General features: G+C 39.9%; 1 protein-coding gene across 1 annotated transcript; it reads left to right on the top strand.

Moving 5' to 3' along the window:
* The first annotated feature begins 669 nt into the window (after positions 1-669).
* Positions 670-12,517, top strand: TRMT9B (tRNA methyltransferase 9B (putative)). The gene is made up of 4 exons (XM_024192940.2): positions 670-752; positions 1,651-1,805; positions 6,911-7,084; positions 11,493-12,517. The coding sequence occupies exons 1-4, from the start codon at positions 670-672 to the stop codon at positions 12,515-12,517; spliced, it is 1,437 nt and encodes a 478-aa protein (XP_024048708.2).
* The last annotated feature ends 4,350 nt before the right edge of the window (positions 12,518-16,867 follow it).

Below are 16,867 nucleotides of genomic sequence, written 5' to 3'. Positions count from 1 at the left end.
GAGTCATAGTGATTAAATACTATGATCATCTAGTCTAAGCTGCTGCATACCACAGGCCAAAAAAACAAATAGAATAGATGAAGAGTTAGGCTCCAATCTTGTAAACACACACATATGTGCTTAATTTTAAGCACACAAATACCATTGAAGCCAATGGTGCTACTTACACACTCAAAGTTACGTAAATGTTTAAAGTGTTGCAGGATTGGGGCCTTAAATAATTTACATTATTACACATACCATTTTGTTTTGCTGTTTTAATCCTGCCTTTTAATAAGTTATTGCAACAGTAAAGAGGATAGGTAGAAGGTGATTCTAGAGACAAACAGTACCTGAAAATCAAAGAAAATCCAGAGGAATGTGTTATATGTCAAGTGTCAGGTGTGACTTCCGACATTTTCAAATGCAACCAAATGAATCACTTTGGTGTTTTCATCTATACAATATATTACTTGTTACTTCAGGGGAGATCTCTAAACAGGCTTTAGTTTCTGCTGGCTACTTGGATAAAAATAGTAGATGATTAATGAGTCCTGTTTTTCTGATGTGGAGGAGTAATTTCTGAATAGGCCATCAGAAATGTGAGTAAATATGAAGAATGCCATATAAATGCTTGCAACCATAACATCTTGGCCTATAATCTCATCAGGCCTCAGGAGATAAAGAAGGATGGCCTGGTGGATATTTGGATTGGAGAACATCAAGAACAATCAAGGGTACTGCAAAAAAGTAATGGTGATGATTCAGTGGAGGTACTTCTCTGTGACTCTGTACCCATCCAGCATGGCCTTAGGAGCACTGTGCTGTTGAAGGTGCCATCTTTCAGATGAGTCATTATACTGAGACCCTTACTAAACTGGGTAGAAAATGGAAAAAATCATAATTTTTGCTGAAACTTTGTTTTGATGAAAATTCTCCAACTAGCTCTAGACCATTAGAGATTGCCCTTTTTTGAATGTGTAATCCACACAACTCCTGGGTGTGGTGTTCTGTCCCATCTAGTGGCACCAAGACCACTTAGAGAGAGAGATTAATGAGTTTGCTCTACAGCCTTAGCTAACAGCCAGTTAGCTTTTAGCATATGCGGTAGAGGCTCATGCACTAAGCTCCAGAGGCCCCAGGGGTTCAATCTTACCTGCCGACGACTGGGGTCTGTCGGTGTTACACATGGTTTAAGGGTTTTAGTGTTAATGTCCTGGCCAAATTTCAATTCAGGTAATTACATTCTGCCTACCTAAATTTACCTGTAGTTTCAATTGGATAGAGTATTCTTCACTTTCTGCCCTAAACTATTGTGTAATGTTGCTGTGCATTGTGAAACCTCTGATGTGTTCCACCCCATGTGTGCCTGCATTTCATTGGTGAAATTATCCTGTAAATATGAATACTGGTACACACGTTATTGCATGATGCTCTTTGGGTATAATCCTATACCCACTGAAGTCAATGGCAAAACCTCCCGCTGACTTCAGGGGTGCAGTAACTGACCCTATGTGATGAAAAGGCACTTTATAAATGAGTCTTATAATTTTATAACTGTGAATTTATAGAGGCATGACTTGTAAAATACTACAAAAATTTACAGTCTGTGCTACTACAATTTATGTTCTGTATGTAATATTTGTCTATTATGTCTTATGCTGTATTCAGGATGGAACATGAGGCTACTCAGCTGGAAAATCAGCATGTACATAGTGTGTATGAAAGCACAGCCTCCTATTTTAATGACCTGCAAAGCAAAGCATGGCCTCGTGTTCGTCAGTTTCTGTTGGAGCAAAAGCCTGGCAGTCTCATTGCTGATATAGGTAAGTTACTTTATTTATTGAATGAAAAATCATATGTCATCATTTGTTTTACACATTATGTTTATTATACTTGTCCTTGAAATCTAGTGTGTTGGGATATTCTTAACAGCATATGAGGTAATAGACATACAGTCTCCAAAAATCAAATTGAGAGGAATGTCTACCCTTTACCAAAATGCATACTGTTAGTTTTCTAAAACAGCGTGAAGTTCACCTTTTCAGTATTTCAAACTTAATGGAACAAATCATTATACAAAAAATTGCCCTTCGGCCTTTCCCAAACTGAGGAAAACCAGGGGCAGATGTAGCCTCCCAATTCAATGTGTGTGGGGATGGGGGCTCCAAGAAAGGAATGGGGATGTCAGAGAGGGCCCAGGCTTGTGAGTCGCAACCCTCCCCACAGGGAGGCCGTGCCCAGTCCTGCCTCTCCCTGATCTCCAGCCCCACTGCTGGTGGGAGCAGTATTGCTGGCCCCCACCCCTGCTCATACCTCCAGGCTTTCTGCCTGGCAGGTCACCTCAGGCCCAGTGCAATGATGCCAGTGGCGGCAACAGTGGGATTGGAGTCACTCCCTACACTATTGATGGCGGGAACGAAGCCTGAATGGTGCTGTGATGTTGTGCTCCAGGTTACAATACCCCTGACAGTGAAGGCACATGCCTAGAAAATGAGCATAATAATACCTCTGAGCCTGGGCTGATGTACTCAGAGTACTTCTATGTATATTTTAATCAAGCCAGGGCTTATGATGCCTAAAAGATCCAGGCCTTGTGTAGAGTTTAGGGTTTTATTTTGTTTTGCCTTGTGCCAGCACAATTTTCAGTTATAATGTCTTTTCACTTTGCAAAAGCTTGAAACTAAACCTGTGGACACTTTTTACTTTGCTCTAGTGTCTCCTGGACGTCATGTCATCCAAAGAGGATGCCCTGTACATTAGGCTAGAGAGTCAGGTCCAGATTCTCAAAGGTAGTTAGGCACCAGTGGGAGTTAGGTGACTAACTACCTTAGAGGATCTGGCATCAGTGCCACACAAATGCACCATTTAAGGTACTAAGAATATAGTTTCTAGATGAACAGGTCAGTATTTCTGTCTGTCCTGAGCATGTTTATGAGCAATTCACCTGGTCTGAGTTCTCTGAGATGCATAACTAATCAATAGTGTCAGGCAAAACTGGGAAAGGAGCTAGTGGTGGAGTTCACTTTTTTTTTAACTGGTCCTAATCACAGAGATCTCAGAGTACTTTTATGTATTCATTTTTTTTCTTCTTTTAAATATTTGAGTGCTTTTGAGAGTAGATATGTTGATTGAAAGCCTAGAATGCTGAAATCCTCTTTATTTAACAGGACATTTTTTGTTAAAAAACTTTTTTTGTTTGTTTTACACGTAGCATACTAATGATAATAGGATGGGATGCCCCTTGGTCCATGATCCTCATATTGTTCCTTCATCAGGATAACTTACTCAGCCTTTGACCTTGTAATTTGTTTACATAGGAATTGATTATTGCTTCTGTCACATGGTGGCTGGCCCTTCTAAAGGGAGATAGGTCTCAGCCCACCTGTGACCCAGCTATTTACTTCCCCAGGTGGAGAGTATGAATCGAGGCATATGACAGGTAGTCATGTGACTGAACCAGGCCTCTGAGGGGGTAGAAACACAGAGACCTGTGAATAGCCAAGAGGGATGGCAGAGTAAAGTTGCAGGAAGAGAGTCTCTCCTGAAGTGATCCCAGAGGAAGGAAGTTGTGGCTGGGTAGAAAGACCCAGCTGGAAGTTTTGTTTTTCCCTTGGGGAGAGACAAAGAAGGGAGGGCAGGCCTTGTGTTTTTTCCAGTGCCTTAGAGAGCAGTAAGAGACAGTACCTCAGGGGGGCGGGGCGCGGGGTGGGGGGGCAGTGCCTTGCTTAAGAGTTCTTGGGTTTGTTTTGGAACTTTGTTAAGAAAATCAGACCCCAAGAAGGACTGTTACTAGACTTGTGAAAGCCTCTTTTTAAGTTTATTGAGGAACCAAGGGGTAAACTGAGGCAGGGCACTGCAGAGCCATCCCAGCCATGAGGGGTGCATGTGAGGTGGCCGACAGTACTATAGCTTCATAAAAAGGAACTGCCCACTTATTACCTTATTACTAAATACTATTACAAATTAATACCATGTACATACAGTATCCTGGGGCACTAGAGGGGTTACCAATATTAAGTTTCATTCTGATGTGGAACTGTGAACTGTTGAATTAATTTAGATGGAATAAAGGGCCCAAAGAGTCAAAGGTATTAACATGACCCTGTCACTGTCTAACATTAAACAGTGTTAAAGAAGGTTCATGGTTTGGTGCATATATAGAGACCTCAGCCTGCTTAGTACCATGGCAAACATACTATAAAATTCATGCCAAAGGTTAGAAACATACCAATAAAAACACACAAAAGGAAAAGAAACAAAACAAGGCAAAAAACATTGAAACTGAAATTGAGTGATGATGCAAAACAAACTTAAAACCTATCAAATGCTCTTTTAAAGAGGGTGAATATAGGGTTAGAATCTCTTATTCTGCCAAACAGTCCTTCTTGGTGGGGAAGAAAGAGTTAGTTCTGTTGTTCAAATCTTAGTTGGGAATGATAGTCACCGTCCCACTTTCAAAAAAACTGACAGACACAAGGGAGAATATAGCTTTTGTTGAGGTTCTTAGGATATAAGGTGACTGCTCAATCACTGATAGATGCATTGGGCTGGTTGATCAGCCATGACAGCTGTTGTTCTGTATCCTGGCTCGCCTTTCTGATCAGGGACATCATCTCAGCTTCACTGGTCCTTCTCAGGCTGAGCAGAGCTGGATTGGCCATCTCATCTTGCCATGCTGATGCTGTGCAATACAGTTGATTTCAGGGTCAGGCGAAAAGCCGAGAGAGAGAGAGGTAGGACAGGAGGAAGATAATGGGGGACGGAAAGGGACACATGAGGGAGGGGAGACAGAGTGGGATCTCTATTATTATGTATTAGGCTGGGATCCTCACTGATGAAGTGATGATGGTCCACCTTCCCCGTAGACTATTAAGGTCTGATGTCATGGCAACAATCCTGCTGCCGCACCTGCTGTGATGGTAAAAGTTCCTTTTTCTCCCTCAAGCCTCTGTTTAAGGGCAATGGATAGATTGGGCCGTCCTCTAATTATTTTGCCCAACAATGAGGCCTAATTTCTGAAGCACCAATTTTGGTCCATTGATTTCCTGTCCCTTATTCCTGTTTTTTACCAGTCATAATCTTAACAAAGTAGTTGACTGGTATCAGTAAACATTTTCTGTTTAAAGTAATTCAGTCTTTCTGTCTCCCCTTCTTACATCTTTTCTTAAACAATTTTATATAACAGGTCATTATAGCAATTCATGAACCTACACCTACTTTTCACTAGTCAGGCTCACAATTATTACAACAGAAGCATTTGTTGGTAGCACAACAGTATTTTTGGTCCCCTTATTCCAGAGTATGCATTGAGATTATAAAAACTCTTCTGCAAAAACTACCTTTCAATTAACTGAATTAAAACATTTTAATCAATATACATACAACTTACATTTTAATCGAGTGTTCATGCTACTAACATAATCAATTATACTTTTGTTCTGATTTAACAACTCCCACTCTCTTATTAACATGCATATCTTAATTTTTCATCTCATATTTTCTTTGAACTGCTTTAATATATTAGTCTCTTTCATTTCTCTTGAGCATTATTCTTAGGAATAATGATGGATTTTTGCACTAGCAATGTGCTGTTTTTTACCACTTTGAGTGTTCTGCTGTTCTCTCACAGTTACTGTGCTGTCTTTGTAGATAATGTTGCACATTATCAGCAATGAAAGCAGCAGGGCTGCAAGCTGTAGTGCTGTTTCTAAAGATAACTCAGGCCTTTAAATTTAATTACTAAGAATAAAATAGTTCTCTTTGCCTAGCTATTCCCCTGCCTCTAGGGTGTAAACTTGCAGATACTATTCTCTACCACTGACCCATAACTGTGCTGAATGTTTCTTAATCTAATTTTGAAAAGTGCCTGTAATGCATATGGTATTGAAGAGCACTCTGGAATATTTCAGTTTAGAACAGCACTGATCCTTAAATATTTCTAAACATACTTCCAGGTAGAAGACACATTCTATAGATGCCAGTTACACATACAAATGTGAAGTTGTAACTGATTAAAACAATAACAGAAAGAGGATGTGCCTGTAACACTGAAATAGTTCTTCGTTGCATAGAAACCATTGAACTTCGGTCATTTTCAAGTCTGTGTTTGGAGGTTAAAATTGTCCTCTCTCGTCTGTGCTGCAGATCCATATTCCGCAGTCTGGGGCAAACCCTGCCCTCTCCTCTGCAATCACAGAGATTTCACTGGTAGTAGAACTGTTGCACAACATGCAGGGTAATATTCCTAGGTTCCTGGAAGGTGGCACATATGGCATGGAGCTTACTCAACAATGGCTACAGGGTGGAGATCAGGGACAGGGCTGAAGGAGCCACGGCTTCATTGATCCTCCTGTTTGCTCCCTCACTCCTCTTGAAGGGGCTGCATTAGGGATGTGTGCAGTAGCAGCTGCGCTGAAGAGTAGTCCATGTCTTGTTGAGGGAGAATTCCTTTCTCCTCTATCTCCCCAGCCCATCCAAAGAGAAATCCATTGCACAGTCTAGTTTTTAGGCTGTATGGGAGGAATTGGGTGTAGTTGCATGTGCAGTATTTCCATTAACATCAGAAGAAACTTTGCATCCTGAATAAATATATACATTGTGGATTGAAGAGGAGAATTTTGGCCTTTAATTTTGTTCATGATTTATTGATGATCTGTACCACTGTGCCATGAATTTACAAAGCTTTCATGTTGCTGTTGTAGATACCATTCCTTGTCTGATGATGTGAATATATAATTTTACGGAGACAAAATGATTTCAGTGGGAATGAAGCAGGATCATTGCATTTTCTAGGATAGTTTTAAAATTAAAAGATTTACAAGAGTATTTTGGCACAAAGTATTTTCACTTTTCCATGAGGGAGGAGAGGTGGGGTGAAGGAATTTCATAATAGGTTGCTTCCTGTGTAATAAAGCTTATTGTTTTGTAGGATGTGGGACTGGAAAGTATCTCAATATCAACAGTCAGGTGTTTAATCTGGGCTGTGATTACTGTGAACCTTTGATAAATATTGCAAGGAAGAAAGGCTGTGAAGTCTCGGTATGTGACAACCTTAATCTTCCCCTTAGGGATCAGTGCTTCAATGCAATCATCTCCATCGGAGGTAAGAGAATACAGTAGAATGTTCAGTTCCAAAATAAACATGAAATATTTTGGATCATTTTTTCAGTTGGTTCTTACATCTCATTGTCATGGTTATTTTTAAACCACGCAGCTATCTTTTAAATCTTATAAAAGTTTCATGATAGGAAACCTGAGAACGAAAATGTATTCAGTTTAATTTCATAACAATAACATTGACTAGGGAAGTACCTAGTCTTTTTTTGTGGCCTTTACATACTAGGAAAAAAGGTTTGTTTTTAATGTGTCTTAACTAATGTGTGTTAAAATCCTAGTGTAAGCAAGTCAAGTTGTAGTTTTAAAACATGTAGCTAGTCAAGGCAAACTCTTTCCTGGACTCCCCGGGTCTACCTTGACCAACAACATGTCAAATCTACAACTCACCTTAACTAGCGTGTGTTAAGAATATACATTTTTTCTGGAGAAGACATGGGGTAAAAGTTCAAAACCACCTAAGGAACTTAGATGCCTAAGTCCTGTTGAATTTCATTTTTGAATATATTACCCATGTCCGCTTGTACATATAAATATAAGAGGAACAGATGAGGTAAGGGCATTTTGAATGACATTTTTAACAATATTCTTCCCTGGATTTATTTTACAATGTTTTTAGTACTAACCTACAATGGTATTGTAGTGTGCCATATTACCACCACACAGCTGCTGACAGGTTCTTATAGCAAAATAATGAAATATGGAAAAAACTGTAGCCCTCTCCTCCAAAGTGTGTCTTAAGCTTCCTTCATCTTCTCTCCCAGGTGCTTGATATCACTAATATTGGGAGTGGCTTTTTCCCCTCCTTGTGCCAGCTGGGTCCTGGGTTCTTTTCTTGATGCCTGGTGTCTCCACTCAGAGTGATTTCTCCCCATGCTTGAGAAAAGAGGTGCTATCCCTTGAGAAATCCATGATGATACTACAAGCTGACAAGGAGGGTAAAGCCCAGAACACAGGGGACAATAAAGTAACTAAAACAAACCCCAGCAAAAGGAGTAATACCCCAAAATAACAGCATAACAAAGGAGAGAACTTTATTGGGAAGAGGAAAATAGGATCTGAGGAAGAAAGTGATTAAGGTTAACTAATAATTAACCAACATTTATAAATAAGCCAATTCCTCATCTCCTAATGCTCACAAACTCCTCCCTAACGCTTACCCGAGGTGGATGGTATGGCTGAGGTTGTGAGTCCTCAGATGGGGTGTGCAGGTGCTGTAGTGTGTGTTGCCCAGCTTAAACAAAAATCTCTTTACTTGTTCTTCATCCCTAGTTGTGGCAGAGCCCTCTCCTGACTCCACTAAGGCTCAATGGTTCCCTGGTTTGGAATTGTCCTTGGGTCTTGGCTGGCTTTTGGTAGCTGGTGCCAGGTCAGAGCACTCTCTCTCTCTCTCTAATCTATCTATCTACCTATATGCTGGGCACTGCAATGCTAGAGCTACCTGATCCATGCAGCTAGTGTCTCAGAACAGTACAAAAACTCTGTTTGGAGGAAGAGAAAATTTAGCAGGAACTCCCTAAGCTGTGCTGTCTCTCCCTTAGCTTTCCATCCAAAATCAAAATGCCCTCTCTTTTTTTGGGGCAGGCTTCCCTTTCCCCCATTAACTTGCTTGGGACTGTGCAGCCCTGACGTGTCGTTGGTCCCCTGGACTGCTTGTGCAGATCACCCCATGCAGGAGCCTTCATACTTGGCTCCAGCAGGGTTTTTAGTTCCTTCTGTACCAACCCTGACGCAAAGCATTCTGGGAATGGTATCAGAGGGCTTTGGTAGCCATCTTAGTTGTAGCCCTTTGGGAGGACCCCTAGAGGCTCAGACCAGACTCCAGGAACTGAGACACCCAAGTTGATCACTCTATGGATATGTCTGCACTGTAATTATACACCCATGGCTGGCCCAAGTCAGCTTACTCAGGCTCACAGGACTCAGGCTAAAGGGCTGTTTAATTGCAGTGTAGATGTTCCGACTCAGACTGGAGCCCAGGCTCTGGGACCCTGTGAGCCCAAGTCAGCTGACATGGGCCAACCGCAGGTGTTTAACTGCAGTGTAGACATACCCTACATTACCACCAAGAAATTACTCCATATGCGGTGAGTAAAATGCATTGCCACAAAAAAATACATGCTTCAATATGCTCAGAAGCATAGAGGACAAGAGACTGATTAACATACTAACAGGATTTACCTCTCTTTGCTTTCACTTTCCTACTTATGAGACAGTAGGCCAGATTCAACTCTCTGCTACCCTGGCATAATCCCACTGATAGCAAATCAATCTCAAAGAGCTGCCTGCTTATACAATATTTCTGTCAATTGTTATCCTGTCAAGAATAAATGTACCAATCACATTTTTGTACAGATAACAATAATGAATGTTAAGCCTAGATGCCCTGAGATTTGGTGTACCCATGTTCATCTAATTCCAGACTAACTGTTCTTCCTTCCACCTTTGGAGATTGGAAAAGATTTGTGTAATGGGTCAAATTCTCTTCTGGATGTCACTGGCAGAATCCCATTGACAAAACATGTATGGCTATGTGACCACTAAGGGGATTATGCCATTTTAGCCATGAAGAGAATTTGACCCATTATCTGAATCTCTTTCAGACAGGGACTGCACAGATTGTGTTGACTGATTATCTGTTCCTGGTGATAGACAAAGATCAGATATCCATCCTGATTTTTTCAGTTCTGTCAGTTGCCTTTGATAACATTTACCAGGAGGTATTGTGAAGATGTATGGCCTGAAGTGTCTTCAGTATGAGACATTCACTCTGCTCTATGTCTCTGCCTCATCTGATCCCAGTGTCTAAGAAACTGAGCTGGTTGAGCCTTGATCTACGTAAGACTAAGACAGTACTGACAAGGTGGGGGGAGGAATAGTAGAACCCCTGATTGAGGGACCATGTTCACTGTTTGTTACTAGGTATAATATTGAGTCCTCAGCTGCTCCTAGTTGTTCAGTTAACATCAGTAGGATTTTATCATTAGCACTTGGCAAGAAGGTTGCACATTCATTTGCACATCTTAACCGTGCTTTTTGACAAATTAAGACACAACTAACTGGGGTGAGATGCACATATGATGATTGCAGTGTTCTTCACATGGGGCTACACCTTAAAACCAGTCAGAAATTGTGGCTAGTTCAGAATATGGCAACTCAATAAGAAGCACATTACTCCTGTACTCTGTGAACAGCTGATTTCTGGATGAAATTTAAGGTGTTGGCTTTCATATGTAAATCCCCAAGTGAGCTGCGTCTTTGCCTACTTCAGTCTGTCTCTTATACTGTGTGATATGTTAGCAGCTGTGAACAGGTGAGGTTCTTGAGCCAACAGAGCCCTTGTTCAAATTAGGGTAAGGCATTCTCAATGATGTGCTCTCAACTTCCTTTCCTTATTCAACCAAAGCCTGGAAATGGTGGCTTTCAGGTCATGTTGCAAAGCTTGTTGGTTCTCCCAGGCATCTTCTGCAAAAGAGGAGAGTAGACTCAATGGGCGATTCAGTTCATGGAGAGGGATTAGCATGTTTTTAGTTTTGTACACTAGTCCAATTCATATATTGTACAGATTTTTCATTAATATATTATATATCCACCTGGAGGTTTGGATAGACATACTTTAAATGTACCTAAATTAAAACATATTATTCTGAAATGATATTAGTTTAGTATTCAGTCATCTTTGGTTATCATCCTCCAAACAATTTGCATATTTGAGATAGTTTAATTTAATTAATCAGAAACCCAGTGGTTGAATGGGCCGGGGAGTCTCAACTACCCACTCGTTGCTAGAAGTGCTCCATTCAGGACATGATTAAGTTGAGATGTCACAATTTGGCTTTGTTTCAATTTGGAACACACCTGTAAAATTTCTAAATTCTTCACAAAGGAAAATTCTGAAAAAATTCTTGTTCTGGATTGATTGACAAGTTTTGTTTTGATTTTGATTTAAAATGTTATATTACAGTATAAAAAAGTTTAAAACCAAAAATAATTCAAAAATGAAAAATCAAAATGTTTCATTTTGAAAACGTTGAAAAGAGACATTTTGACATTGTTGGAATTTTTTCAGTTTTTCTCCAAAGTGAAATTTCTGCAAAATTGACATGATTTTGCCAATGATTTCTATTTTGATGGAACTGCATTTTCTGATGGAAAGTGATTCTATCCAAGTTTTCTGACTAGCGGTAGATAAGGCACATTGGTAGGAAAGTATGGAGAAGGTTTGTACTGTTATTACCTTCTGCTGTACTTGTTCTGTGGCTAGATGGAGGATTTATGTTTCCAGCAATGTCTGTTGAAATCTTTCATGGGCACTAAATTAACTGAAGATTATTTTAAAAAATAAATAATGTAACAGTAGCAATATTTAAGCTGAAATGCCTTTCCTTCCTTCACAGTGATTCACCATTTCTCAACTAAACAAAGAAGAATCAAAGCAATAAAAGAAATGGCAAGGGTGTTGATACCTGGAGGTCAGATCATGATTTATGTTTGGGCTATGGAACAAAAAAATCGTCACTTTGAAAAACAAGACGTATTTGTTCCATGGAATAGGGACTTGTGCTCCCGGCTTCTTTCAGAATCAAATCAGTCTGGACATAAGAGTGATCTTGAACATACTGTAAAAAAACACCCACAGCAACTAGTAGGCTCTGAATGCAGCTACCCAATTAATCTTAAACAGGAACTTGATACAAAAAGTTCCCACAGTACAGACCATTGCTTAGCCAAAACCTGCTGCATGAAAATGTCTGAAGAAGAAGAAAATCGATTCTATAGTGCTCTAGGGAAATCTTTTCGTTCATGGTTTTTCTCCAGATCCCTTGATGAATCAACCTTAAGAAAGAAAACTGAGAAGATGAAATCTCTGAAGAATGTAGGAGGATGGGCAAACAGTACCATATCCATTCAACCATCAAGACACTGCAGTTTAGACTTAGGTCGCTGTGGGCCATTGTTAAAAGAGCAAAGTTTAGATGATGATGAAGTGTTTATAGAAAATGCATCTGTCAAAAAACCACAATGGATGACAGCCTCAGGTGTAATAAGGGATTTAAATGGAGAACACCATGGAGTAGTTCAGAGCAAGAATGAAGAAACATCTTTTCTGAGTGGTCCTGTGGAAGACAGGGACAACAACTGTACTTATAGTAGAGATGAAGATGGTAAGTCTACTGCTAGCAAACTCTTTCAAAGAACTTCAACAACTGACTCCACTGATTCTATTTTGGATGAAGCAATGGCTGTTGAGGACCAGGTTGTTGACATATTGGATACAAAAGCCTTCATGCGTTATTATCATGTTTTTCGGGAAGGAGAGCTATGCTGTCTACTGGAAGAGAATGTGCCTGAGCTTCATATTATTAGTTCTTGCTATGATCATGGAAACTGGTGCATTATTGCAGAGAAAATAGCAAAATAACTGCAAACAGAGCAAATAAAACAAAACTTTGAAAATTGAAAACTTTGAACACTGCTCCTTGAAGGTGTTCTGTGGTGTTGTTGTAATTGTGCAATATAAAATGGAATTTGAGTCTCATGTAGTTGTGTTCCATCCATTTCTGATTTTACTTTGTATTTATCTCTGAATACCGTATATAAGAATGTAAGAGGCAAACAACAATACTTATGTTTTGTCAAAGATAGGCTTTTAAGAGTTTTATATTGCTTTTAGCAAATGATTCAGTTTTTAAATGTACTTTTGTATTGAAAAATAAACAAAACATTTTTATAAGATAAGGATCAGGGCATCTTTTATGAGAAATATTTGCCCAGTGTGAACTTAAAGCTTGATAATGCAAACACTTAAGCATGTGTGTTAACTTTACTCAGTAGGGTCCTGATTCAGCAGACCATGCTTCTTCAGCAAATAACTTAAGGACATGCTTAACTTTAAACATGTGCCTAAGTCCCAATTTGGATACATGCTTTAAGTTAAGCACATGTTTAAATACTTTGATGAATTGTGGTCTTCAGGATGGGCTACTCATAGGCATAAATGTTTGCATGATCAAGCCGTGAGTATTCTGTGCTTTGTGCTTAGCATTCTGGAGCAAATGGGGCAGCTGCATTTGTTCAAGATTTTGGTCTTTTTTATTTTTTTTTAAACAATCTAGTTCAGGCGTTCTCAAACTTCATTGCACCGCGACCGCCTTCTGACAATAAAAATTACTACACGACCGGAGGGCGGACCGAAGCCTGAGCTCGCCCGATCCCTGCCACCTTGGGTTTGGGGGCCAAAGCCCCACTGCCATGGGGTGGGAGGGAGGGAAGCCAAAGCCCAAAGGCAGCAGCCCCAGGCAGGGGGCCTGTAATCTCAGCCCCACTGCCCAAGGCTGAAGCCCTCAGGCTTCGGCCCCAGACAGTGGGGCTCGGGCTTTGGCTTCAGCCCCTGGCCCCAGCAAGTCTAAGCCAGTCCTTGCAACCCCATTAAAACGGGGTCAATACCCACAGTTTGAGAACCGCTGATCTAGTTTATGCCTCAGAGCTAAGGGGTTGAGACTGAGTCTTATGTATTCTCTACCACAAATACATTAATTTATTTTCTACAGTTTTAAAAGTTTTGCTTATCTGTAAATACTGTTCACTGAGACTAATTTTAATAACGGTTATTTACAAAGAGTACAGAAATGTACTTGAGGTGTACATATTTTTGAGATAAACATGGGAGCACTATGTGAAATTAGTATAATTCTAGTGCATATCTGCTTAGTTTAAAAGACAGATTTATCTGTAGTATTTGATCAGCTTATATACTTAATGACAATATATACTTTCTTAAAGGTATCCTAAGAAATGTAGAAGATATGAGTCAAGTATGAAAATAAAACATTACAAATCAAATAGCAAAATCCTTAAAATACGTCTTCCATATTTTGAATGGGACATTAAAAGGTCCCTGATGCCTCTAGGTGCTGGAAACTAAAGAACCATTTTTCAAAGGACTAGAGGATAACTCTGATGTCTTGGGCAGATTTCCCTCTCTTAGGTCTGATCTACACCTAAAACTTAGGTCAACCTAGCTATATTGCTCAGGGTTGTGAAAAATTTCATGCCCTGTGCAATTGTAGTTAAGTCGACCTAAACCCCCACTGTAAATGCAGCTAGTGGAAGAATTATTCCACTGACCTAGCTAGCACAGCTCAAGGGGGTGGATTTACGATAGTGATAGAAAAATCTCTTCTGTCACTGTAGTAAGTGTCTACATTAGAGCAGCATAGCTGCAGCACTGCTGCTTTGCCACTATGGTGCGTGTAGTATAGATATACCCTCAGTAAAATACTACCTACACTCTGTGGTAAATTTTCTTACTGAGCACAGCATCTAATCACACTCACATTATACTAGATTAGCCCACTGTTACACACAGTGAGCAGTACTTTACTCCTTAAGTAATCTGATTGATTTCGCTGGTACTACTTGTGGAGTAAGGTGCTACTTAGCAGGGGTAAGGGTATCAGAATCTGTCTTTGAGTCACTGAGTTCAGCAGCAAAACTGTAATTGACATCAGTGGGAGCAGGACTGAGCCATAATGATGGCTCTGTTTGCATATGCCATCAGTGCGGGTCTAGGGCCAAATTCTGCATTTGGTCAGTGAAGTTACTCTAGGCCACATCCTCAGCTGGTGTAAATTGGCATAGTTCCATTGGCTTCATTGACTGTCCCTCTGTATTTGCAGCAGTTTAACTGAGTGTTATAATTTGACTTTGGTAATTAAGATGTCTGACTAATTACTCAGTAAAGAACTTGAGATACTGTATATAAGAGGAGTTTTAACGAGAGCAAAACTACTGTAATGCTTTTGAAATATTACCCATTCTACAATATGTAAATTCATAGCTTTTAGCTTGTTCAGTCACAGACCCTGATGGAAGTAAAAGTGTAAATGTTTTATATGTAACTGCCCTGGATATAAAGTTTAATAATATATTATATATATTCTTTTACTAAAATTTATCTAAATAGACTGACCTCCATGGTTTTTCTTATTGTACAGTCTCTGTTCATTGTCATTTTCACTCTTGCTCTCTCTCTAGCCCAATGATTCTTTAAGTATTTATCCACAGTGGAACAGTCATTGGGCTGGAGAGAGATTGAGATTGATTCTGTACCCCAGTGGTCAGGGCACCCCCCCTAGAAGTGGGAGTCTCCAGGTCCTACCACTTTTTCATTATTTATCCACAATGGAACAGCACCAACAGGAAAGACAGAGGAAGCCACACCTCAGAATATACCATATCTCTGTGGTCAGTGTGCACTCTCCTGAGAGGTGTGACACTCCTGGTTAAATTCTTTCTCCCCCTCTGGAAGAGAGGGCGGAATTGAACCTGGCTGTCTCCCACATTCCAGGCCTGTGTGCTAACCACTGGGTAAAAGTTGTAGGGGGCACCACCACCAGCTCCTCCTCCTGCTGCTTAGTACAGAGTGAGGCAGGCTCCAAAGTCATTCCTGAAAGACTTGCCTTCGGTGCATAAGTGACCTGACTCCAGGAGAGTGATTCCTATTTGTTAATTGCTAGCAGAGATAGGCACCTGCCTGCAGAAGATGAGAGGGACAGGGCTTAGCACACCTACTCTGGTTGGCATCTCCTCCTGTTGGCTAGCATGCTGGCTTTTTATATGCATTCTTAGATGCCTATCTCTCCCCATGCATTGTATAGGTAGTCTACCTGTCTAACAGCTTTGTGGACTGCAGTGTTGGTCTTCAGATTTTCTAGGCACCTAAAAGTTAGGCATGCTGACTCTCAGCATTGCAACACCTAAGTCCCTTTGTGAATCTCACCCTATGATTCTCTCTTATCATGAGAAACATGACATTTCCAAAAAAACCAACCACGTGTGATCCCAGTGCTTATTTGCCTAGGATCATAGCTTAATGTGTTCAAACAAGTGGTGAATGCCATAGCAAAGCTCGTAATTAACATTAAATAAATACAATTCCTGCACTACTTACTAAGATAAAACTCTCATTGATGTCAGAACTGTAGGATTTGGCCCTTAAGAGGCAAAAGTGAAGTTTGGATTTGTGTCTTCTGTTTGGTAATAGAAAGTTCTAGAAGTAAAATTCTGGTCCCATTAAAGCCCAAAACTCCCACTGACTTCAATTGGTTCCTAGGTCACCAACCTGCCCTTAACTGGTACTTTGAGATATCTTGATCAGAAGAGGAAAGATGCCCAGTTTCCTTCTGTTTAACTTAATATTTAATGTTGTCAGTCTGAATTGACTGATAATGGCTGCTATTTTAACTCTTAAAATGTATAATTTAAACTGACACCTGCAATAAAAAACATATTACAATTGAACAAACTTATTTTTTATGGAACACAAAAATACAATATTTGATAAATGTCGTTTTGCCTTTTTTGAGTAAATGTGTATATTTATAAGTGCAAAAGCTATTGTTTTTCTATAAAAGACAATTCATTTACCTTCTTCAAATTGAAGAGGGCAATCGTTTTAAAAGCACAAATGGGTTATGAAAAGCTATAAATTTTGTAAAAGTGTTCATCTGTGATAAGTGCTAGTATTCATGTTATTTGTGTGTATACTTTAAAATGATACTCAGTTAAGAGATATACAGTGTGTTACAGTAGCACAGGATTGATAATGAACAATCTGACTGTGTTCTGATTAAAAAACATGGCCCTGATCCTGTAATTACATCCATACTGAATTGTACTCACATGTGCACTCCATTGACTTGAATGGGTCATCTTTGGAGTGTAGGGATTTTCTTGTGTGATGCATTTGTAGGCCCATATTTATACTTCA

This window comes from Terrapene carolina, unplaced genomic scaffold (assembly GCF_002925995.2).
Source record: "Terrapene carolina triunguis isolate 2854851 unplaced genomic scaffold, T_m_triunguis-2.0 Scaffold66, whole genome shotgun sequence".
NCBI lineage: Eukaryota > Metazoa > Chordata > Testudines > Emydidae > Terrapene > Terrapene triunguis.
The sequence above is the reverse complement of the archived record's forward strand: the minus strand, read 5'-3'. Positions and strand labels throughout refer to the sequence as shown.